At 50.2% G+C, this 22,459-nt stretch overlaps 1 protein-coding gene across 2 annotated transcripts; it reads left to right on the top strand.

Annotated features, from left to right (window-relative positions):
* The first annotated feature begins 3,647 nt into the window (after positions 1–3,647).
* BATF3 (basic leucine zipper ATF-like transcription factor 3) lies at positions 3,648–15,295 on the top strand. 2 transcript variants are annotated; one of them, XM_044266287.1, is made up of 3 exons: positions 3,648–3,725; positions 6,493–6,597; positions 14,797–15,295. In XM_044266287.1, the coding sequence occupies exons 1-3, from the start codon at positions 3,648–3,650 to the stop codon at positions 14,980–14,982; spliced, it is 369 nt and encodes a 122-aa protein (XP_044122222.1). In that variant the 3' UTR covers positions 14,983–15,295. The 2 variants fall into 2 exon arrangements, with proteins under 2 accessions (XP_044122222.1, XP_044122221.1); XM_044266286.1 differs by lacking the exon at positions 14,797–15,295 and having other exon boundaries at positions 6,493–6,963.
* The last annotated feature ends 7,164 nt before the right edge of the window (positions 15,296–22,459 follow it).

Below are 22,459 nucleotides of genomic sequence, written 5' to 3'. Positions count from 1 at the left end.
AATCTCCCTCACCTCCTCCCCCATCCCTAGAGATGTAATCCAGGGTCATTGCGGTAGTAATAGGAAATTGCCAAACCATATAATTTCTCCCCCCTCCCCTGTTCAAAGGAAAAACTACGGACACAAAGGAAAGGCAAAAGAAGAAAAGAAGACACTTGAAATGTCTGTTCTTGTTAATCTTTTTTTCATTTTCACTGCTTTTTTCTCCTTTTGACGTAGAATAAAATAAATCAGAACTCACAGAAAAGCAAGAAAATAGGCTGTTATTAGAGCCTCTACTTGGTCAAAGAGATGCTGGCATTCTGGTGTGACTAATGAGCTTAGTATCAGGGAAAGCAATAGTTAGTGCCTGCTTATAAATATAAGATGTTTGAAGATGTTAACATAATGAAATGTTTTCCAAAAGTTTTAAAAAAAAAAAGGAAGGGGGGAAGGAAAATTACTTATAATCCCACCACCACAGCAGAAAAGCTACCACTTTGTTATACACTCTTCCAATTTTTTCTCATATGCATACATTTTGTCGTTGTGGTAAGGAAAAAAACAGCATAAAATTTACCCTCCTAACCATTTTTAAGCATACAGTACAGTAGTGTTACACACACATTTTATACATGTTATGCTTGTACTTTTTGTAACTTGATTTTTTTTCTCACTTTACCTTATATCCAATAAATCTTCCACGTGGCAAATCTGTCTGCATGCTTGTAATTTTAAAGATGCATACTGTTCTATCCCATGACTGTTCTATCCCATGATTAAAACATATTTTAGTCAGCCATTCCCCTATAATTGGACATTTATGTTGCTTACAATTTTTTACTCTTAAAAATATTATTATTTCATTGCATATAACAGTTTTCTCTCAAGTATTTACAGTGATCTTCCTATGATGATTTTCTAGAACTTTCCTAGGAAAATGAAGTCAAAACTGATGATTACTGCATGGTTCTTAAAAGTGGCAATAAATTTGCTTTCCAGTAAGTTTGTACCAATTTACAACAATGCCAATGAAATATGAAAGCAGCAATTTCATACTCTTACCAACATTTGATACTTTTTATTTTGCTAATTTAATATTTTTAAATGTTTCTCATGCTAATATACATATTTTTCTATATGTATTTTTCTTGATTATTTCCTCTGTTGGGAAATGTCAGTTCATGTCCTTTGTGCAGTTTACTTTTGAAAGACTGTCTCAATATTGTTCTTATTTCTTTTGATGGGCTATAAAATAGTAGAAATTTGAACCCTTTATCATAGCTATTGAGAATATTTTTTCCCCATGTCTTTGTCATTTCTGGACATGCTCATATCTAAAGAAAGCACTTTAACATTCTTGTACAGTTCAGATCTTTCTGATGTGGTATCTCCTGTCACATGTGGTCTTAGAAAATTCTCTCCTTGATTCTTAATCCCAGGGCTTTAGTAAATAATTTAATTCTATTTTATCTCCCTGGTCTTACTTTCTGTATCTAACTACTTAATCCATCTATTTTGATGTGTAATAGGTCAAATTGACCTGTTCCTTAAATGCTCACTAGTTAACCCAGAGTCCTCCTTTAAATATATTTGAGGAGACACAAGGCCTATGCCTATATGAAGAGTTCTTGTGTGCTGGGACATGAATCAACACTCTGTGGGGAGCGAGGTAGAAGGTACAGCCCCAGAGGACTTCTAGTGTGGTGTGGCTCCGTGGGAACAGGAGATTGGCAATACCCAGAACATAGGATAGGACAGCACCGAAATGTCCGCTGTGTTTACACCTTACCTTTTCCCTTCCTAACCAGCACTAGAGAACGAAAGCACTTCTGAAAATTCGAGACCACTTGACCCAGAGGTTTCCCTATCTTGCTAGAGTCCTTATGTTTCCAGGAATTGAGGGCTCTCAGCCAATGTACTACAATGAATTTACTGCGTGTATGTGTGTGTGTGTAGCACTGTACTAGGAAGACTGTGTACCTGTGTGGTTTGCAAAAGAATAGCTCCAGGGCAACCGTGAGTGATGTAGCATGATGAAAAGGACAAACGGAAGATGAGAAAATAAATCTAGGCGGATAACTTAGTGTAGAGATGGCTCCGCTGTGTAGCCCTGATGGTATAACGGTGAGGCACTGTCCCTGAAGAGGGCTGCTCCCACCCTCAATCCTCCCCACCGCCTTGCCTTGCACCTCAGCCTTCTGTTCCGTTGGTGGAACTCCCTGATCCCGGAGACAAGATCGTCTGCTTATTTCCTGGCTCCTGGCCAGGCAACCAAGTTCACTCAAGCTGCATCTCAAAACTATTGCCAGGATTTTAAATCCTGGCGGAGAGCCACGTGCGCTGGCCTGAGAGCCCGAAGCGCCCGCCCCCATCCCCTGCTGCTGCCCACGAGCCTCAACACTTAAGCGACCACAGTCGGAAGGCACGTCCGACCTCCGGGCGCTGGTTCCCACCCGCCCGTGTAGGTTCGCGGTTATCTTTCTTTCCCGGGGCTCGCAGTAAGCAGACCACAAACCCGAAACCGCTCGTTTTTTCTCTTCGGTGGGCCCAAGTACGATACTGATACTGCTTAACTTCGTTATCTTTTCACTGGCAGGCAGGTGGAGGGGAAAGCGCCAATACCTCTACCCTGTCCCCAGCTTGGCATTAAGGCTCGCATTTTAACTTGTGGGCAGAGCACCTGGCACCTTAACCTAAAGGAAAAAGCATCTGAGGTTCAGACCCTGTCAAGAATGACGTCCACCGCGGTAGATTCGCTCTCAGGACAACCTCCTTCTCCCCACCCCCATACGGAGGGAATTCACCCTCCGGGCCGCCCCGTCTCGCTCTCCCCCACAGCCCCGCGGCGTCCGCGGAAAGAAGGGCACATGCCCCCCGCAGACAGGCCCTGGGGGGCCGCGGCTCTCAGGGTGGGCATTGGGACCCGGCAAAGCTGGCTGCCGGCTCCTGGCCTGCGCCTCGAGGGCAGGGGAGCCGCGGGTCGAGGAAGGAGTGAGAATGGAGCCTGGGCGACCGATCGCCCCGAAGAAAGTCCCGAAAAACTGACCCCTGCGCTAGGGAAAGGCGGGGCCCTGGGCGCGCAGGAAGATGCCGAGATGGGACCTGGAAACACCCCCCTTCCCGTCCAAGCCACCCACTTGTTTCTCAGCCTGAGTTCCCCGAGAGCGTCCGAAGGACCCCAAAGGCTGCGCTGCGTCTCCCTGACCCCCTCGCGGCCCCAGCGTTCCTTCTCGCGAGTGGGGCTTCGCGTTCCCTCCCGGGTTCCGGAGCCGCCACGTGACTTCCACGAAGCACAGGGGCCCAGCGGAAAGCCGCGACAGGGGTGGGATTTGGGACCCCGAAGTGCGGCGAGAGGGCGGGGAGAGGAGGAAACGGGGCGGGAGTGAGAGGAGGGGCGGGCCGACTCGGGACGCGCAAGCCCGCGGGCCGGGGCCGGGGCCGGGGGAGGGGAAACCCGGGCAGCGCGGTGGCCGCAGGCGCCGGGAGAGCGGGAAGCCCGAGGGGGCGGGACGGAGGGCGGCGGCCGGCAGGTGCGGGGGCGCGAGGATGCGGGTGACCCGCGAGTGCCCGTAGGCAGCGCCCCGCGTGCAAGGCGCGGCGGGCCGCGCGGCCGCTCCTCCGCGAGGCTGCGCGGCGGGGCTGGCCGGGCCGGAGGAGTGCCCGGCATGTCGCAAGTGCTCCCGGCGGCCGGCAGCGTCCTGCAGAGGAGCGTCGCGGCGCCGGGGAACCAGCCGCAGCCGCAGGTAGTGGACTAGAGGCTCCGGGAGGCCCGCGGGCATGCGGGGATGGGAGCGCCGAGGGGCACGAAGGAGGTGGGTCTGCGGCTCCGGGGTGGTGAGCGCTGAGTGCTGGGGTGAAGGGCGCTGCGGGAGCCAGAGTCTTGCAGGAGTCAGGGCGCAGGGCAGGAATCCCGCGGGCACTTCTGCCCGGTGGTCCCCAGCTCACGCACAGTGCCCGCCGCCTCCGGAACGGTGACCCGGCTCCTGCGCCCCGGGAAGCGGAGAGGCCGCAGGGCGCAGACGCCCGGGCAGAGTCCACGCTTCCCGGCACGTGGAATCCGCGCTGTCCCGGTGTCGCCATCCTTGCGCTGGCGCCCGCTGCCACCCCACCCCCGGCGCGCGTGGCCCTTCGCGGGCGCCAGGGTGCATAGAGGGGAAATTCGGTCCGAAGGGCCAGCTCGTGTCCCGGCACTCCCAACATCTACCCTCCGAATGGGGAACTCGCGACCCATCAGCCTAAGGGTGCGGGGTGGGGCCCCCCCCCCGCAGTGGGAGAACTCCAGTCCCGCCGCTGGTGGAAACCCCTCTGCCCGCGTTCAGCTCTCTGTGCTGTCCTTGGCAACATGTACAACTGCCTACTCAGGAAACAGATAAAGTTGCCCGCGGGGATGGCAATCAGAGAACTTCCCACTCGGTTGCTCTGAAGGGAGTCTTCCTCGTGATGCCCCCCCCCTCCCCTTCCCAATTCGATGCCTGGCACGTAGTGTCATCGGGTGACGCTAGAGAGTCACACAGTTCTGAGTTTGGATCTCGGTTTAGCCACACACAGGTTGAGTGGCCTTGAGCATTTTGCTTAACTTCTTTGAGCCTCAATTTTCCCACCTGTAGAATGAATATAGCAATAACCTCTCGAAATTTTTATGACTAATTAAGATATGGTTAATAATTTATGATTATCTTAACACTTCGCTCCCCTCTTTCTGTTTTGATTGACTGTTACTGCTGGGTTCTCAGCTGTGACCATATGGATAGGTGATTACATCCAGGTTAGAGTGTCTTGCTCCCAGAGGACAGGATGCTTCCTTGGGTCCTATGACTTTTTAATTGTGAACAAAAAGGCATGATTTGGAGATAAGCATTATGGGAGACTCAAAAAATGGCAACCTCCATAGGTTACTGTAATAGTAGTAACCTATTACTATATAATAATAGCCTCCTTAGGTTATTAAGGGCATACCATGTGCTGGGAGCTCTAGGTTAAAATCTCATTTTATCCATATGCTAGTCCCAAGCATTAGGCTGTTGGAATGATTTGCGCAGTTATTACCGATCGGTATTTCTGGCTATGCATCTTCAGTGCCTAAAACAGTGTCTGGCACATGGCAGGTACTCAGTTAATACTTGTTGAGAGAATGAATGACTCACACTTAGGATAAATGAGAAAACTGAACATTCAGAGAATTTAAGCCATTTCCCCCAAGCTGAATTGACAGTAAGAGACAAAACCAGTGGCTATATATTTCTAGCTAGAGTTCTGTCCTGTAAACCACATTTTGCCCCTGTGGTGTCCTGGTTATGTTAACCAAGACTTCTTTTCCTCTGAAAAGCTACATTTTAACACCTTGTGCCTGTTCCCTTAAGCACTACTTCCAGACCACATCCATTTGTTGTGTTATTTATAATATGTTATCTGTCTCCTTCTATAGGCTTATATTCTTCTGTATAGTGAAAATTCTTTACTCACCAGAGCTTGGGGAGAAGTGTCTCCCGTATTTGGAATACAAGACCAGATAAAATAACTGAAATTACCCATTATCTTATATTATCAATATTTGCTCTCCATTAATGTTAATAATTGAGTAGCTTTCCTATGTTTGTATCCCACTAACCTCTTGGCTTTTAAACTGTTTAAAGGTAGCGTACCACTTCCCCGCCCCTTTGGTACCTTCTCACAGGGCTCCGGAAAGCAAATACTCTCTACTTCTCCATGTTTTTTCTGTAACTGAAATGTTTTTTTATCTTGGAAGGTATAGTTTTTTTTTTTTTTTTAATCCTGCCTGTTTCAGGATAACTCTTGAAGGATTCAACTAGGTTTGGTTAAATCTCATAGAGAGCTGAGAGCTTTCAAGACACATCATGAGTTTGCTTTCTGATTCACTCTGACCTGTGAAAATGTCCATCGAGCACTGTTCAGATGAGGTGTCTGAGATCATTTGCTGTGTTGATAGGATTGTGTGATTGCAATTAGTTATCAGTGTAAAATGTGCATGCAGTATCAAAAGTACCTGTTTGTGTGTGGTGGGGCAAGGCCTACCACAGAGCGAGTTCCAGATAGCACATGCCTTCTGCCTTCCCTGTTCTCAGATGCACGTTGACACCGCAGCTCTTCCAGGCACACACCCTGTGGGGTAGAGGTTTATGAAGGTTGGTTTGGAGTCCAACAGACCTGAGTTCCACTTCCCATTTACCCACGTCTAGCGGTGATACCTGGAGCAAGTTCCTTACCCCCTCTGAGTTTCTTTTTTTTTTTCTCCCCTCTCTGAGTTTCTTATCCTCATCTTTTAAATGGCAGTCTCACCATACATTTCTCAGGGGGGTCATGGGAATGAGCAGCTAAACTCAGCCAGGGCACAAGGCTGAACAAGGGGCTGGTGCTGTCCCACCCATGTAGCAACAAGCACTGTCAGGACTGCAAGTAAAACGGTGAAGCGATGCTGAGGAAAGGGGCAGGGCAGAGGAAGGCGAAGCAAGGCGCCCCGACAGCACACCCAACCACACATTTTCCCCTCAGAGCCCAGACGATGATGACCGGAAGGTCCGAAGGAGAGAAAAAAACCGAGTTGCTGCTCAGAGAAGTCGGAAGAAGCAGACCCAGAAGGCTGACAAACTCCACGAGGTGAGCCTGTGGTCGGGGCAGAGCCACATTAGGGCCACGGAAAGGAGCTGTGGTAGTGGCCCCAAGGTCATGTCCTGGTCACCACCAATTTGGACACGTACGTCTCATGTCACTGCATCCTTCCAGCCCAGTTTTCCGATCCTTCACGGGCATCTTTATCCCTCATCCGCTGGTGGCTCCTCTCTCAAGTTCCTTTCATTATAAACCAGATCAAAACGAAACAAAACCTCCTCTCGATACCAATTCCTTTTCAAGCCCCATTTGTTTTCTTTCCTTCCTCCCCTCCCTGCTCCTCCCAGAGAGACCTGCTGCCTCCATACGCTCAGTGCCATTTATTTCCCAGTCCTCTGTGCTGGTGTTTCTGCCGCCCCGCCCCACCCAGCATACACGCACGCACGCATGCATGCACGCACGCACGCACACGCACGCATGCACGTGACCGTACGCGGGCCACGTGCGCTCAGAGGGTGCTCCTGCGGGGACCCGTAGTGCCTCTGCACTACGTGATCCGGGGACTTCTTTCTAGACTCATCCACTGTGACCTTGCTGCCCTTGCTGAACATTTCATACCTTTGACCCTCCCCCTTTCCTGAGACCTTCTTTCAAGGTCTTCAGCTTCTAAAAGACCGCATTTCCCACTGGACCTTCCTAACCACCTTTCATCTCTGTTTCTTTGCTACCTTCTCTTCCTCAGTCAGTTCTCTTAAGTTTTGGTGTTGACCAGGCTTTCAGATTGTGCTCTTTTTCCTTCCCACCCTGAAGATATGATCTATTCATCTGTTCTCGCAGCATTAGCTCCCCACTTTGACTACTCAAGGCAAGACCTCAGTTCGAGGCCCCCCGACCCCATATTTCCAATGTCTGCTTAGATGTCCTCAGATGGGTGGGCCGCGGGCTGCTCGGATGCAGCGTGGCCCTGATATGTGTGTTTACCCTGAGACTCTCTCTTCTCCTCCTGTCTTCAAGTGAAGTTAATGGAGCTCACCAGTTTTCTCATCATCCACGTCAGGAACCTGGGATTTACCCTAAACTTTCCCATTTTCCTCTACCCTTATGCTTAATCCCACGTAATCTCACAGACAGAACATGGGAAATGCCTCATATCAGGCACTGGCCTCTCAAAGGTATCCAAGTGTCCGTGCAAAGAACTGATGATAGTTCTGAACGCTCATCTTTAGACAAGGTTGGTGTAAATCACTAAGGATTTTAGTTTAGCCCTTCCCTGCCTGCTGTCTTGTCACAGCTGGTCTTAGCAAGGTGGGTCTGGGGGCATTGACAACATAGCAGATACCGAGGTATTATGAGGAGAAAAACAATCTGAAAAGCCTTTGACAGTGAACTGAGAACAGGTTTAGGATGTACATACTCCGGGGGAGGCGACCAATGATAGAAATTCACAGTGGGCATGAATTACGAATATCAGACTCTTTCCTGGAAGCAGGAAGGCTGGGCCCTAAAAGGAGATAGGGTCAGAAGAGATCCTTCCCAGCCTGAATTGGTCCTGTAAACTTCCCAGAGATGAGTTGGAATGTCCTTTGTCTCCTTTCTTCCTTCCCCCTTGCGTTTGAAGCAGTCCTGGTTCTAGCCTCATGTTACCATATTACCCCAGAGGGCATTTGCCGCCCAGTTAGGGCATGGCCCTGCGTTCAGACCCTGTGTGCCAGCTGGACAGCCAGGGCCCTTCCCCTCAAGAAGCTTCTCATCCAAGCCAGGTGCATTAATATAAGGAAACACTAGGGGACACTCATTTGTAAGTCCCAAGTGATGATGTGTGTGGTGGTGGCTAAATGACGATAAGACCTTCCACAGAGCAAGAGCGGGAAGATTCGTTCCACAAATACTTGTTAGCACTACCATGGACAAGGCCTTGATGCTAGGTTACAAAGAGAGGAATAAGATCTCCTTCCCATTTTTGAAAGCATAGGAGTTTTCGAGGGAAGTATATTCATTTCTTATGGATTTTGTAGTAAATTATGACAAATTTGGTGGCTTAAAAGAAAACAGATTTATTATCTTACAATTTTGGAAGTCAGGCATCTGGAGTGGGTCTCAATGGGGTTAAAATCAAGGTGTCAAGAGAGCTGTATTCTTTCCAGGGGCTCCGGAGAAGAATCCATTTCCTTGCCTTTTCTGGCTTCTAGAAGTTTCTCAGTGTTCCCTGGCTTGTGGTCCCCTTCCATCTTCAAAGCCAGCACTGGCTAGTTAAGTCTTTTTCATGCTGCATTACTCTGACACTGTTCCTCTGACACATCTCCTCTGACTCTTGACTTTTTCTTTCACTAAGACCCTTATGATTACATTGGATCCACCTGCATAATCCAGGATAATCTCCCCACGTTCAGATTCTTAATCACATCTACAAGGTCTTTTTTTTTTTTTTTTTTTTTTTTTTTTTTTTTTTAACAGCATAAGGTAACATGTTCACAGGTTCCAGAGGTTGGATGTAGATATCTTTTGGGACATCTCTGGGAGGCCCTTATTCAGCCTAACTCAGAAGGTAGCATAAATCCTACAGGGTCAAAGAAGACGGTTTCTCTCAGTATCTGCCATTGTTGAATTTGATACCCAAATGGCGAGGTGCCTCGGAAAGTTAGGGTGGTACATTTACTCCTGCCTATCCCCCTTAGAACCATGGGGGGGGTCCCCCTTCTGTAGAGTTCCTAGCTTCTTCTGCGGTCTCTATACCATGTCACATGACCAGATATGGCAGGTGCTGTTTTGGGAAATGCGGCTAATTGATCTGAAACCCATTCCCTCCATGGGAGAAAACTCCCTTCTCTGCCTCTGTGGAGCGGGAAGAGTAGATCCTGCTGACCCATCACTGGCAGATCACGTCATCAATGCCAGTCTTATTGAGAAACTCAGTGTCCAGGAGGCCAGGACAGTGGGTCCATCCATATATAGACCCCAAAGCTATAGCCCCCATCTTTACTGTCACTAGCTACATACTAGTGTTATTGGTCACAAGGGGCAGTGGGGGAGCAGGTGGCCGGCTCAGGAAAATGGAATCACATCCCAGTCCTGCTGTAGAAGAGGAATGTCGTCTCTGAGTCGAAGGATAGCACATGAATAATAGCTCTGCTGTTATTTCCTCACCTCCTTCCAGGGACGGCATCCCAGCTATAGGAATCTTTGCTCTGTAGGGCCAACATGGCGGGGGGGAGGGAGGGGCGTAAATATAGTTTAAAAAAAAAAAAAAAGGAGTATTTTTTTTAAACTTTGAAAAAGAATATGCATGTTGAGGATGGGGTGTCTGGCTTAAAAATGTGGGGAAGAATTGCTTTAGTTGCTCCAGGAAGTGAGTTGAGGGCAGAGCACCTAGCACACTGCTCTGGGTCATGGCAGAAAAGCCCGTCAAGGCCTCCTTGGACTCCAAGACCCATCAAGGATGGGGCACGTGGGAACCAGATACAGTTCTCAGAAACCTCAAACATGGGGTCAGTCCCTCTCTCTCAGAGACACTAAAGGGTCCAGAAAGCTGCCATCTGGTAGCCAGAGCCACTGCCACTCCCTGGGGAGCTTTGGCCGTGAGAAGGGCTGTACTCAGTCATTTCTGTACTCAGTCCCATCCTGTGGGATGTCATGTCATGGGTGTGTCTCTCAGAGGAACTCAAGGTCTTTATTTGCCTTCCTTGAAGACCACGAAGGGGACCATCTGGATCTTGTTTAGAATTCCCACCCTTCTCTCCTGCCCGCCTCATTCATTCACCTTGAGTCCCCCTTACCTCCAACACCCTGAGAAACCTCCTCCAGTCCCAGCTTCTAGAAGCCTCTGGGCTATCTCCCCCAGCTCCTAGTTCTCCATCTTGGGGGACAGGAGGGACAGTCCGTTGGGGCCGGGCCTCCCTGGAGGGCAGGGCCGGGAGAGCCTGAGCAGGCCCTGCCAGAGGGAGGCTGGGGTCACTCTTCAGTCTGAGTTTGCCCCTCAGGGAGGTGGTTGCTGGAAGCCCGAGTATGGTGCCGAGAAGCTATTCCTAACGCGTGTGTGTCTGTACCTCAGCGCTCACTGTAGCTTTTCGAATCATCCTGCCGAGGCGCTTACACCTCTCAGGGGGATTTCAGCCCCTGTTCATCTCTGAACGTTGGGCACCCGCCTGAGTCCACGTCCACAAATAGGGACGTGCGTGAACAGTCCAGCTCTACAGCAGGGAGAACTGTGTCTCAGAAGTGGGTCAGACCGGTTCAAGCCAGCCCAAGGTGTAAGACTGAGAAAGAACGTTGAGTCAGAAAAGGAAGGCACTGATGCCATCCTCAGGAACCCCAAATGTCACCAACTGACAGATTTCTTAGGCAATTCGTTGTGGTCTGTGTTGTCATGGCTTCTTCAGCTGTTGCATGTTCTAAGAGAATGCTTCCAGTCGTCCCCCACCTTGGTTCAGAAACTGATGATGACACCAATTTGTATAGCCCTCCCTGATGACACAATTTGTCTGCTGGGAAGTTCAGGGTAGGGCTAGGGAATAGGCTTTATTGTAAAATCCTGAGCACTCACAGCCCTTTACTGCTGGTAACCACCACGGGGAAATTTGGGGCCAGGCACTGCCAAGTGAAAGCAGAATTACTTCCTTGCTCAAGGGCTGCAGTTGACCTTGAAGTCAGGTTCCAAGCCTGCACGACCTTGGAAAAGTTATTGTGGCTCTCGGAGTTTCACTTTCTTCACTTGTCTTGTGTGACACTTGGGGTCTGTGTGCGGCTGTGCCCTTCTGATGGCCTTTTCCACCCCTCATTTCCTTTCTGCCTTCACCGTCACCTCTGGCCCCAGGGACCCACATTAGCTCATTTGCCAGTTTTTCATCCTGGACCCTGGATATCCCCAGACAGCCCCTCCTCGTTCCCTAGTCAACCTCCCTTAGATGCCCAGACCAGGGTTTCTTGAATTTGGCACTGTTGACATTTGGGGCCAGCTAATTCCTTGTCGGGGTGGCAGGGGAGGGGTGCTCTGTGCACTGTAAGATGTTTTTTTACGTTTGTCAATCGGGTAACTTCTTCTCGGTGTGAAGTGGGTCTTACTCCCCTCTCACCCCCCTTTCCTCTCACCTCCTCTCCACTCCCCCCAGTTCCTCCTTTTATTATTTTTTAAATTTTTTAAAAAGACTTTGATTTATTTATTTGACAGAGAGATCACAAGTAGGCAGAGAGGCAGGCAGAGAGAGAGGAGGAAGCAGGCTCCCTCCAAAACAGAGAGCCCGATGCGGGACTCGATCCCAAGACCCTGAGATCATGACCTGAGCCGAAGGCAGCGGCTTAAGCCACGGAGCCACCCAGGTGTCCCTCCTCCTTTTATTTTTGTTGTTTGATCTCACCAGAAGATCTTGACTTCTTCTCTCCTTTTTATTCCTTCGGATCCATGAAAGTCCCTTAGCAGGTTGATGAGTAAAAGTCAAATCCCAGAAGAGAAAGTCCCCACAGAGTAGGCAAACAGGGGACCTGATGGGCTGGGGTTTGGGGGAAGCAGTGTTACTTCAGGAAGACATTGGGCAGCATGGCCCCTCCTGGCTTCCAGAGATAAGGCTCAGGAGCTTGCAGCAGCCTGCCCCAAAACTCAACAAGCAAACAAGCTAATGCAGACATGGAATATTCTGCCACAGCAAGAGACTTTCCTGGTTTTTGGAATCTAGTTAAAATGTTTGTTCATTGGAATCATTCACATCTATTCTCCATTTTACTGGGAGGTGAGGAGCACGTCTAGTGTGTGTGTGTGTGTGTCTAGTTGTGCGTGTGTGTATGTGCGTGTGTGCATTGTGTGTGTACACACGCTCCACAGAGCTGTAGCCCGTCGTCCTGCGGCTGCAGGCAGCCTTCCCTCGATGACTGTCTTCCCGTCCACCGCCTCCCCTGGCCCATGGAGGGCTTATTGCCGCATTGTAGATGGAACTCGGGCTCCAGGACTAGAGCTTCTAAGAGGCCCGAGGAGAGCGTGAGGAGTGGGGCTGGCAGCAGGGCTGAGGCGGAAGGGGGCCCATGGGCTAATGAAGCTGGCCTGACCTGGGACAGCCTGCGGGGTGGGGGTAGGGGGTGCCGACTGCCGCCTTGGAGCATATTCCAGACCACCCTGAGGGCCTGCCTGGGGAAGGCTCAGACAGGCCTCTGCATGCAGCACCTCTGGTGCCTAGAGGTGGGGAGGGAAGGAAGCCAGTGCGAGAAGGAGACAGAGGAGTCACTGGTCGGTGGCCCATCAGGCACAGCTACAGGAGAGGGTAACAGAGGCTCCTAGGTGCTACACATTTCTGATCTTTGGGAAGCGATCTTATTTAGTATAAGTAAGATTGAATGTGATATGAGATTGACTAGAACATATAATGAGGGTTGTGGTTCCATTAGGTGCTGTGATCAGGGAAGCCTTCCTGGAGGTGGTGGGCTTAAGCTGGACTCACACAGAAATGGAGGAACATACTCTAGTGGAAGAGAACAGCATTAGCAAAGGGCCAGAGCTGAGAATTTGCATGTGCTTTAGGGACCTGTAAAAAGATCAGATATTTTAGTGATATTTTTGAAAATTTACTAGTAAGAGAAAAGATGTGGTGGATAATAATAATTTCCACGTCAGGAAATGCATGGTAAACAAAATTGCAGCAAGATTTAAATAAGGTTGGGCGCCTGGGTGGCTCAGTCGTTAAGCCTCTGCTGTCAGCTCAGATCATGATCTCAGGGTCCTGGGATCGAGCCCCACATTCGGCTCTCTGCTCAGCAGGGACTTCCTCCCCACCCCCCCCCCGCCTGCTTCTGCCTCTCTGCCTACTTGTGATTTCTGTCTGTCAAATAGATAAATAAAATCTTTTTTAAAAAGATTTAAATAAGGCTCTCAGCTTCAAGATGATTTCTATTGGCATGCCCTGCGGCTCTGCCATTGGCCAAGTACTGAAGAACTTACCAGTGACTCGGAGGAAGAGAAGGAAGACCTAATTATCAAGTCAACGGGCAGCTTATAGCTGTAGAGTATCATGATTCGCGAGCTGACCCGTTACATTTCAGAAAGACTTTGCTAGGCTGGAAGGCACCCAGGTGGCCGCAGTGAAAGTCAGAAGTGGATGTAGAGCCCATCCTTAATCTTCAGAACATCAGTCACCGTCCAAATATAGACAGAGAAGCAGCAGAGGCAGACGGAGCTTGTACTTCTCTGCAAGCTCAGGGCGAGTCCCCAGGGTGAGGTGGTTGCAGGCCTGGTCCAGCCCCAGGGCAGGCCACCTCCGTGCATCTCCCTGTGCATATGGTCAAGCCATCCCCAGAATCACTTTGGGAATGACCCTTTGCCAGATGGATCCTGGCAGGTGAGAGTGTGTGTTGGGATGACCCCCAGGAGGACAGAAGGACCAGAAGTCCTAAAACCCAAGGAGCTCAGGAGACCTGAGACAGTTGCGCTTAGAGAATGCCTAAGGGGAAGTGGTATGGGGCTGTCTCCTAATATTATAAGAACTGCGATGTTGAACAAGTATTGAATTTACTCTGTGCGGTTCTATAAGGTGGAACCAAGCCCAATGGAAGGGTTTGAAGGAGCGAGAGATTTTGTATCAGTGCATAGAGGAGCTTTCTAATAGAGCAGCTCAGAAAAGGCAGGGACTGTCCTTTGAAGAAAAGAGTGCCCAGCCCAAGTTGGATGTCCGGGTTCTGCATTGGGTGGGTTGGGCTGAGGGGTATCTATGAGCCCCTCCAGGTGTAAGTCTCTGCAAACTCCGCTATGGTGGAAACTTCACAGGTAAGAGTTGGGGGCGGAGCCAAGGCAAGGGATACTTTCATTCATTTACTCATGTGGTCAGCAAACGCGCGTATTGTGTTTCAGGCACTGCTCCAGGAGCTGGGCCCACAGCAGTGACCCCAACAGAGATTTCACAGAGCTGCTCAGCAGTTGGGGGAGGGGAGGCAGTCTGCACAGGGGCACAAGGGAACCTTTAGGAGTGACGGGAACATTCTCTTGATGCACGTTGACGTTTACCAAAGCTCACTGCCCGAGGAGACCCGTAAAACAGGTGTATTCTATGATGCAAATCGGATCTCGGTCAAGCCGGTTCAAAGAGCACAGCCCTGCCCTCCTGGACCTTTCATCCTGGTGGGAGGAGAGAAACAGGAAGCAAACAGAGGAGCGGTGAAGGGGGCTCGGCTCTGGAGGGAGCTCTCCCGGGGAGGAGGCCGGCATCCCAGGCGGGAATGGGGCTGCAGCCACCACGTCACCCACCACGTCACCCACCCCGTGTGTCTGTGCAGGAGTACGAGTACTTGGAGCAGGAGAACACTGGGCTGCGGCGAGAGATCGCGAAGCTGACGGAGGAGCTAAAGCACCTGAGCGAGGCACTGAAGGAGCACGAGAAGATGTGCCCGCTGCTGCTGTGCCCCATGAACTTTGTGCCGGTGCCCCGGCCGGACCCTGTGGCTGGCTGCCTGCCCCGATGAAGGCCGAGGCTCGTCGTCCTCTGCCGACGGAGGAGCCTTGGTCTTTTTCACACCTGGTGGGGGAAGGGCTCCCTCCGTGTCTGTGTCCAGGGGGAACCGGTGGCCAGGTCACCTCCTCGGAGCTCCTGGCCGTGTCCTCAGCACACAGCTACCACAGGACGCTCCCGAGGGCGCCTCTCGGAGCCCTGAGTGGATCCGGGCCGGGAGGCCACTCTCAGGAGTCCCCTCAGTCCACTCTGGCAGCTAGTAGTTTCCATGTTGTGCAGAATTATTTCCTCTAGAATTTGGAGAATAAAGGTGGTTATGATCTCTCCTTCGGCCAAGTTCTTGGAGTTTAGAAAAACAGGATGTTTCTTAGTCCTGGAGAGATGGTCGCCTTCTGTCTCCTTAGGCTGTTTTGTGGCTCCTGGGTCTTGCTTCCCCGTCCTGGTCATCGTCCCCGTGGTCATAACTGGGCTTGATGCAGGAGGCACCTTTGGGGAACTGCAGAGCAAAGGCCGATGGGACTTCTTGCCACCCCAGCTGGGTTGCGAAGGGATAGTCCTGCTGGGCAGGACTTGGGCTTGTCTTCTGGTTTGGGTGGCCCTCCGTCTCTGTCAACAGCCCCGCCCATGCTGGGCTCTCATGGGAAATGTTCTCTTCCAGGCTGGTTTTCCTGTCTCTTCTGTACACTCTTGGGCCACCTCCCCACTCCAAAAGTAGGCATTGGATCAGAGGACAATTTGACTTTATGTTAGTATGAATCACAACAGAATGGGGAAATCTGTCCCCTAGTTGAAAAAAAACAAATATTTTGGCAGATGAGGAGAGCAATTTCCTTTCAAAAGTCCCGTCTAACTATTATTTCAGGAAAAGCAGAACCAAGACAAGTCGAAGGTGGCCCAAGGGAGAAAAGCAAAATGGCAGAGGACTCCCCCATCCTCTTCCAATTCTCTTTTTCCCTGGACCAAGGGAGTTGTGGAGGGCAGAGCCATACCATCCTAAAGGGCACAAGAAATGGGAACAGAAGGAAAATACTTTGCCATAAATGTAGATGTTAAAAAGAAGAAAGTAAGAAAAGAGAGAACCCAGACCCTCCCAGGGGCGACCAACTTGCTGACTTCACACAAGTATACATATTGGCTACTTGTTGAGGGCCTCCTTTTTCCTGGGCAAGGGTCTCCTGCCCCCCCAGGCCTTTCATGTGAGGGTCTCTGATAACTCACACCAGCTGCAGGCTGCAGGGTTTCCCTGGTCAGAGGCATTGGAATCTGCCATTAGAGACCCAGGCAGCTGCAGAACTGGGCCGAAGCTTCCTGGATGCAGCTGTTAAGGGGAGTGGTGGCATTTCTTTGTAGGAGACATTTTATAAATCGTAATCATCCGGCCTCATTCGTGCACTTTTGCAGACAAGGGGCTCCGAGGCAGTGGGGGAAAGGCCTTGCCCAAGGTCCCCCGAGAGCAAGGAGCAGAACCAGGTCGGAATCCCAGAGCGTCTGGCATGACTCCTGGTGCACCTCAGAGCGAAGAACATCAAGCTGAAGCCATGTCGCAGGAGGTGACTCAGGGCAGGACCTGGGGTTTATACGTGGCATGACCTCCTGTCAGTACCTCACAAGGCTGGCCAGGACCACCACAGGCTGGTGACCAGCCCATTCGTGAGTGGTAGACTCAGAGCCAGGGTCCCAGAGCCACTGTGGCTGTGAGTATGAACACATAAAGTGTGTGCCGGTACCAGCAGGTGTTTGGAAGCTGCTGTCTTTCACCTCCGACACCGTCTGTCCCTGCAGGGAGCACCTTCCTTGCTGGTCGCATCTCAGCCAGCTCCCGTGGGACTTCCAGCAGTCCTGGCCTGCACAGTCCTCCACAGCCTGCCCGCTGATCCCCTCTGACCCCTTCTGGCACCGTGTCTGGCAGGCTGCTCCCCGGTTCCACTGCGAGCCCCGGGGTGTCTGCGCCTGCTGGCCTCCCTGGCCCCAGTGCCTTGGCTCTGCACCATGATTCAGAGACCTTCTCCTTCCATGCAGTTGCTCTGTACCTCCAAGGCCTTGGGGCCCCCTGGCTCCTCTCCTCTGGCCAGGAGACTCAGGACAAGGGGCCTAGGGAGGATGGTGGGGAGCAGATCTCTCTCGTACCATTTCCGCCCACAGCCCATGGCCAGTCCTCAATTGCATGGCCTCACTGAGCTACCAGGGACATTGGGGATTGAAATTCGGCCATGTGCTCAGTGGGGGACAAATGGGATTTGGGGACTACCTGTCAGTCTCTGTCAGAAGAAGATCTAGCTTTGCTCCCTCCCCCTCACTGAAACTGTCCTCCTGCAGATCCCCAGTAAGCTCTGGCTGCCAAATCTAATGGCCACACTTCAGGTCTTGTCTTCCTTCCATCCCTCAGGTTACGACGCTAGCTTCTGCGTTTCCTTCCATGTCTCTACCTGCTGCTTCACAGTAGAAAGGAGCTCCTCTTCTTGGGGCCTCCATCTCCCATCTGTCCCCGAACTAATAATTCCTGCCTCCGTACCCAGAACAACGGCTGGTATATTCAGGAGCCCTTCCCATGTCTCCGAGAGCACATCACACAATCATAACCCACTCGACACGTTCACAGCTATACTCACGATCGCATCGTCTTCCCTTCAAAGATGTTTCTCAATCTTTCCTGCTTGTCTAATAAAGGGCTCTGTCCCCACCTGGCATCATAGCTAGAACCGTTATGCTCCCAGAGTGATTCACCAAGCCCTTCCGTTGGGTCTCCTAAATACCCCCGGATCCAGTCACTTCGCTCCGATGGGCTAATGGCTTTATCTGCTAACAAGGCCTTGATTCCAACTAGCTGCTAAACACGGGGGCCTTCCCCCCGAGCTGCGGATTCACTACAGTGGAGCCGCCCCCACATCTGATGTCAGAGCAGTAAAGGTGACGTCAAGCCAGGGAAGCTCAGGATAGTGCATCATGGTGCTGGGGTTCGAGTCCCCTCCGGGATAACTGGCCATGGCGGCAAGAGTTTTGAAAACCAAATGTTCACTGACCTTAGCTGCTAAGAACGCCCTCATCAACCTCCCCACTGGGGCATCTCAGCTCCCCAGGCCCCTACTCCGAAGAAGCAAAAATTCTGTATAAACTTGAGGAAGTACTCTATTACTTCAGGAGGGACAAGGAAGTCCGTAAGTTGCCGGGATTGGATTTACTCGGCTGTATTCACACGGCTGCTGTGTGCGCGGCCTGGAGACCCACATCTGAATGGAGTCCCCCAGTGACGGTGTGTGTTGGGCTGGTGGGGGGAAGGGAGGCAGGCTGAGAAAGGCCCCTTCAGCATAGAAAGTGTCAGAGAGAGGAAACCCTTCCTTCACACCCACACGGCCACACCACTTCCTGTCCGCAGCCCCTCCCTGTGTTGCTGCAGCCCAGCCCTGAAGCCTGGGGTTTCCATCAATGAATCAGGCCCCAGTTTGGGCCCCAAACCTTGGTTGAGAATGATGACACTAACGGACAGGAAAGCGAGACCCAAAAGCCCCTCTCTTCTTTCCCATCAATGCTAGGGTTTCCACAGTCCGGGTTGTACTTACCAGGGCTGTGAGTTCTGTCCTAGCAGGAGCTAGAAGACAAGGGGGAGGCCCTGAATCTCATGGGCACATCTTCCTTCCCACGGCATCTGGGAAGTCCTGGCAGGGTCATCCATGCCACAGCAAGAAGGCTTATAAAGGAAAGCCGGGGAGCAGAAAGAAGGGAAAATGGAGAGGAGGAAGGGGAGAGGAGGGAAGGGAAGGGGAAAAAGAGGGAGAGGGAAAGAAGGAAGGAGGATGGGGAGGGGGAGTGGGGATCCTGAGCTCTGAACCAAAAGCATTTCTGCTCCTGGGCAAGTGATGCTGAATCCCCAGGGGTTTGTGCACCTGGAAGCCCCCTAATAATGACATGTAACTCGAGGGGGGAGAGTGGTGCTGGCCAAGGCCAGAATGTTTGCAAACCACTCCACGCTTGGAGTCGAGGGAACTTTCCTGCCTTGCTCACTTGGAAATGGACCTCCTTGGTGAGATTGCCCCCACTTATCTATTTGAGACCAAAGGAGATCAATGGGTTCACGTCCACCACCAAAGGCATCATCACCAGTAGCGTGACCCACACTGAAAGTCTGTATTTAGCAGGTGCCGATGCACTTGGTGTGGCATGCTTGAAGAACTCGTGTCTTAAATCTGGAGTGGTGTTCAGGGCCAACTTTGACCCTAGGGGCAGCTCACCTGCTCTTCTGGGTGTTCTAGCGTGACCTTTTTGGGACCGATATTCTTGAGAAGTTCAGAAATGCCATCCAAGATCAGACCAAAGGCCACTAGCCCAGAATTCCGACCACGATGCTGAGGAAAGTGCGAAGGACAGTCCAGTGTTTGCATTCTAAGACACCATCCTGAAAGGCCAGAGATGGTTTTGGAACTTCCCTGATTTCCCTAAAAAACCTGCTACTTACCTATCCATCCATTATCGAGACCTTTCTTGAACTGGTTTAAGTTCTCAGTGGCCGTGTGCGGGGCCTCAGCCTCTGTTCAGCTCTGAAGACTTCCTCTGCTCTGTCTCAGTCTACGGTCCCTCACTCGTGGATAGAGCAAGTGTTCTTGCTCAGGGCCTGGAAAGTGGCAGTGTTTCCCAAGCATCCCAGCTTTCGTGGAGTTCCTTGCAATCTCTCCTGTAGACTAGCGGCAAGGCAAAAAAGTACCTTCCCAAATGTCACAAACCCACACAAGGCTCAATCTGCCAGGCAGTACTTTCTGAAATTGAGAAAGTTAGAGAGTTGGAGGAACACCAGTGGGGGCCAGCATCCCACGGCAAAAGAATGGAAAGAACCAGTGAATGTACCTTGCAGTAGTTCATGAACTATTGTGGTGAATTTGCTAATTATTAATGATTACTAAACTTTATTAGTAATTACTTACTCACTCTAATAACTGATTGATTGTACCAAAACAATACATTTATTTATAGAAGTAAATAACAAAACACTTATTTAAAAATAAAACTATGAATGATTAGTTGTTACTAATTTATGAATTAGCTGTTTGGTGTTTTGTTTTTTTTTTTTAAGATTTTGTTTATTGACAGAGAGTGACACAGCGAGAGAGGGAACACAAGCAGAGGGATTGGGAGAGGGAGAACCAGGCTTTCCACCAAGCAGGGAACCTGATGTGGGGCTCGATGGGGCTTGATCCCAGGACCCTGGAATCATGACCTGAGCTGAAGGCAGACGCTTAACAACTGAGCCACCCATGCACCCCTGAATTAACTATTGTTCAAATGATCAGTAGTTAAGTGTCCATTTTGTGTGTGTGTGTGTGTGTGTGTGCGTGTCAGGGTGGGGAAGGGGACAAGAACCTGCAAGGGACAGATAACCCTCAACACACGCACGTATCTTAGAGAATCACCTTAACATATAACTTCTGAATTCCCACCTCCAGACCTTTTTCCATTTGAGGAGGGGAGAGAGAATGATTTTCTCCATCTGGTCTGAACCGGTAACATTCCTATTTAGATCGTAAATAACTGTAGGACAGGGATCGCGTTATTCATCCATATATCCCTGGTTGTTTACCATGGTTGCTAGCACATGGTAAGCCCTGAAATACCCGTCTGAGTGATTGATGGAACGAATGATTTCTTCTTCCGTAGTCCTCATTCCATGTAAGCCCTCACCCCCATTCCACACCCCCATCATTTAATATTACTTCATTTGTGATGTGAATTTCTCAGTGTTATTTCCCCCATTTAGGGGCATGGACCTAACCTACTTCCTTCGTTCCTATAATTCTTCATCTGGGTCAGTCTGCCTGTTTTAAATTAAGGATTCCTGTAAGCCAGCAGTGAAGTTGCCTCATAAAGATCTTGTAACGATCATGTCGAAAGCACAATAGGTTGATGACGAGGAAGATGTAGGTGTGGGGCAGAGAACACACAAGAAACAAGACTCTCTGTTGTTTTCTTTAATTTAAATGCTGTAAATAGTCACTATATTTTTATTTGCTGTACAACACTATTTTCTAAGTCTTTAACATTTGCTTAGGGGTATTTGACTTATCATGTGTATGCAGGTGGATACGGGAATTGCACCAGCCCAGTGGCTCTGGTCTGGAGGGGAGAAAGAAAGGAATTGAGCAGATCAGTCTTGGAGGGGAAAAGCTCAAGGGAAAACTATGTATTGTCGTGAGGGACATTCCTGGCGTTATCTAATCATAGCCTTTCGATGTCTTTGAGCCGTTTTACAACTCTGTAAATTATAGCTAATTGGTAACAACGCAAACTGATTCTCATCTCTAGACATGCAAATGATGTCCTGTTCCTCGAAGTCAGTTTACTTTTCTCCCTCCCTCCTCCTTGAGAAACCAGTCATGCTTCCATGGGCGTGTTCAGTTCAATATTCCAAATCTGTAAATATGGTGGTTCTTTGGATTCTCTTTTGAATGGGCTACATAAGAGCTCAGCTTCCCCAATGATTAATGACCTTTAATCTTTATGATCTTATTTAATCTCTAATAAGTAAAAATTTTAACCCCTGTTCATTTCATATCTGAACAAGGGCCCTGACTTTGCCTTTGTTTGTACTTTTTTCTTTTTTTTAAGATTGTATTTATTTGTTTGACAGACAGAGATCACAGGTAGGCAGAGAGGCAGGCAGAGAGAGAGAGAGAGAGAGAGAGAGAGGAGGAGGAAGCAGGCTCCCTGCTGAGCAGAGAGCCCAATGCGGGACTCCATCCCAGGACCCTAGGATCGTGACCTGAGCCAAAGGCAGAGGTTTTAACCCACTGAGCCACCCAGGCGCCCCTGCACTTATTTTTAAACAGGACCAAATGACCCTAGTGTTTTTGGGCGATGTTCTCCCCATGCGGACAGAGTCCAAGAAAGCCAGGCAGTGTATTGATTGACACTGAGTGTGTCATCTCGAAGGGGCAGAGTCTCTGGGGCCATTTCTCCTGTTTTGCAGTCCTGGGCTCCATTATCCTGAATCAGGTTCTCCGATTTGCTGTTCCTCCTCCTTACTGTTAACTCAAACTCCCGACCATCCTTTACGTCACCACGAAATGTGATTTTCTCCAGCAATCTTCTGTGATCCTACAAAGTTGATTAAGGGGCTTTCCTGGACTCTGGATGTGAGTCAGAGCACACATCCCATTCGATTGTTACTGCTTGTTCTGTTATCTAACTTCGGTGAAAAAGCTTCTTAGTCCTAAAGAGAACCATTGTGGAAACAATTTCCCGTCTTCTCTGTCGGTGGACACACACCCTTGTTTTCCTTCTTGTGTATTTTCATATGCGTGGGCACCTTACTAACACCTATGGCACCTTTTCTTTTTTATATTGCTCTTTCTCCTCCCCCCCCTCCTCTGTCCTCTTTAATGAACCACAGAGCCCACAAAACAACCACATAACTGAACGTGTATTTGCAAATAAATGCATGGAAGGCAGCAGGACCCCAATACATTGAATCTTGGGCTATTCTCCAGCAGAGGCTCAATGGGGGA

This window comes from Neovison vison, chromosome 10, assembly GCF_020171115.1.
Source record: "Neovison vison isolate M4711 chromosome 10, ASM_NN_V1, whole genome shotgun sequence".
NCBI lineage: Eukaryota > Metazoa > Chordata > Mammalia > Carnivora > Mustelidae > Neogale > Neogale vison.
This window is presented reverse-complemented; position numbering and strand designations above follow the sequence as displayed.

Bases quoted from the DNA above. Each gene is read 5' to 3' on its own strand.
- BATF3 (XM_044266286.1), top strand. From the start codon at position 3,648: ATGTCGCAAGTGCTCCCGGCGGCCGGCAGCGTCCTGCAGAGGAGCGTC. The intron at 3,726-6,492 runs GTAGTGGACTAG...TTTTCCCCTCAG, and splicing joins GGAACCAGCCGCAGCCGCAG to AGCCCAGACGATGATGACCG.